General features: G+C 48.3%; 1 protein-coding gene across 1 annotated transcript in view; it reads right to left on the reverse strand.

The window, feature by feature from the left end:
• LOC113959882 (collagen alpha-1(VII) chain-like) overlaps positions 1 to 2,523 on the reverse strand; it is a gene marked incomplete at its 3' end in the record, with an annotated part of 21,401 nt that overhangs the window by 15,652 nt on the left and 3,226 nt on the right. The window contains exons 4-6 of the mRNA XM_027669177.1: positions 2,306 to 2,341; positions 1,468 to 1,503; positions 635 to 688 (exon numbers count right to left, since the gene is read on the reverse strand). Coding sequence (XP_027524978.1) covers positions 635 to 688; positions 1,468 to 1,503; positions 2,306 to 2,341 — 126 coding nt within the window. The remainder of the gene's footprint in view (positions 1 to 634; positions 689 to 1,467; positions 1,504 to 2,305; positions 2,342 to 2,523) is intronic.

Genomic DNA, 2,523 nt, shown 5'->3' on the forward strand with positions numbered 1-2,523 from the left:
TGGCTGGACTGGGAATGTCTGAGCCATCATGGAGGGATGGACTGGCTGGACTGGGATGGATGGGCTGAACTGGGATGGAATGGCTGGACTGGGAATGTCTGAGCCATCACGGAGGGATGGACTGGCTGGACTGGGATGGATGGGCTGAACTGGGATGGACTGGTTGGACTAGGATGAACTGGTTGGACTGGGATGGACTGGGATGGACTGGCTGGACTGGGAATGTCAGAGGCACAGCCTGTTCATGTCACCTGGATGAAAAGTCCTGCTCTCCAGAGCCCTGGATCTCCTGCCCATCAGAAGATCCACCTGTACCCGCTTCCCGCAGCGTTTTCCTCCCCTTTTTGGGGAAGGAGTTGGTCCCCCCCTCTAAAGATCCCAGGATGTGTGTGGTGCCTGAAGCCATTTCTCCTTCCAGCCTTTCCTGATGCACTCCTGAGCTTGCAGGAAGGAAGAAGAGAAGGAAAAAAAAAACCCAAACACTTTGGAATTCGATCCCATTCCACTCCTTGGACAACATTTTTCCTCCTACAGGTTTGGGAGCCCATCCCAGAAAACCCAATCCCTTGGGGGGGAGTCAGAAAATCTTGGAATGGGGTTTTTTCCCCCTCTGGACACAACCCCCAGGACGTACCTTTGGGCCTGGGGGGCCTCTTTCCCCTCTCAATCCATCCTTCCCAGGATCCCCCTGGAAGGAGCAGGAACGTGGGTTAGTTCTTTGTCCCTTCTAAAATTCCCGGTGGTGACGATGCTGGAATGGATTCCCATTGGATGAGGAATGGGATTCCTCATCCGTTCCAGCATTCCTTGTGTCCTGGTCCGTGCTGGTCCCAAATTAACATCACCTTTTCCAGGTGGACCAGGAGCTTTTCCCTGGATCTCGCTCATTCCCGTTTTTCTGTTAACTCTTCACTCGACCTACAGCTCATATTCCTGAGAACTTTCCCGCTTTTCCTGCTTTTCCTTTCCCCTCCTTGGGCTAATAATGGAATTCCCAACCCAACTCTGCCTCAGCTTCCTTGTCATCCCAGCCTGGCTGATGGAACAACGTCGTTTCCTTGGAAAAGCTGAGCCTGGGAGCTTTAAGTGGGATTTGGGAGCTTCCAGACCCACATTCCTTGGAAGCTCTTTGTCTTCCACAAACTGGAGTTATCCCAGCATTCCAAGTCATCTTATTCCCTGTTTTCCCAAAGCAGTGAGGAAAATGGAGCAGGGGCTGAAAATCCCTCTGGATTTTCCCTGTGGGAACGTGAAGCTTGGAAGGAAAACTTCCCCTTGTCCCACCAATCATCCAAAAATGATGCGCTGGGAATATTTTTGTGGTTGGAAGTGGGAATTTTCTTTGGGAAATCAGGAGTTTTAGGTTGTTTTGGGGATCTTTGACTTATAAAAGGAGTGAAAATACAGGAGAAATGCAAAATAATCCCACATGGAGCTTCCAACCCTTGGAAGAGCTCAAGGTCTTACCTTGTCTCCTTTCAGGATGTTCTCCAGGGAAGTTATCTGGGAAAAAAAAAAACAAAACAGGGAAAAATCTGTTTTTCAGGGAACAGGAGGTGCTTGGATTCCCTGTGTCCCATTCCCAAACATTCCAGAGCTCAAGTAAAGCAGGATAAACAAGAGACAAGAGACCAAATAGACAAAAAACCCCTGGAACAAAAAGCTCTTCCCAGTTTTTCAGGGAACAGGAGGTACTTGGATTCCTCATGTCCCATTCCCAAACATTCCAGAGCTCAAGAAGTGCAGGATAAACAGGAAAACAGGAGCCCAAATAGACAAAAAATCCCAAAAATGGGGCTGAGATCAAAAATTCCGGTGGTTTCCAACAGCAGGTTGGGAGGTTTGGGAGAAAAGACCTGGAATATGGGGAGAGAGGCACCACCAGAAGCTTTTCCATGGATTCCCCATGTCCTGCTCCCAAACATTCCAGAGCTCAAGTAGAGTGGGATAAACAAGAGACAAGAGACCAAATAGACAAAAAAACCTTAGAACAAAAAGCTCGTCCCAGTTTTTCAGGGAACAGGAGGTGCTTGGATTCCTCGTGAACCACTCCCAAATATTCCAGAGCTCAAGTAAAGCAGGATAAACAAGAGACAAGAGACCAAATAGACAAAACAACTCTGGAACAAAAAGCTCTTCCCAGTTTTTCAGGGAACAGGAGGTACTTGGATTCCTCATGTCCCATTCCCAAACATTCCAGAGCTCAAGTAGGGTGGGATAAACAATAAACAAGAGACCAAATACACAAAAAAATCCCCAAAATGGGGCTGAGATCCAAAAATCAGCAGAAATGGGTGGAACTCACCACGCTTCCAGGAATTCCAGGCAGTCCAGGCTCCCCCTGTGGAGACACAACATCCCCAAAAAAAAACAGAGAGAGGAGAAATTCAATATTTTATCCCCTAAATTAACTCTCCCTCCTGCAAAATCCTGAATGGGAAGGTGCAAACCTATGGATTCTTCCTTGTCTCCGGGAATTCCCTGGGAATGGGAGGGAGAAGAGGCAGGAGGAGGAGGAGCTGT

The sequence above is a fragment of the Corapipo altera genome, unplaced genomic scaffold, assembly GCF_003945725.1.
Source record: "Corapipo altera isolate COAL_440 unplaced genomic scaffold, ASM394572v1 228, whole genome shotgun sequence".
Classification (NCBI taxonomy): Eukaryota; Metazoa; Chordata; class Aves; order Passeriformes; family Pipridae; genus Corapipo; species Corapipo altera.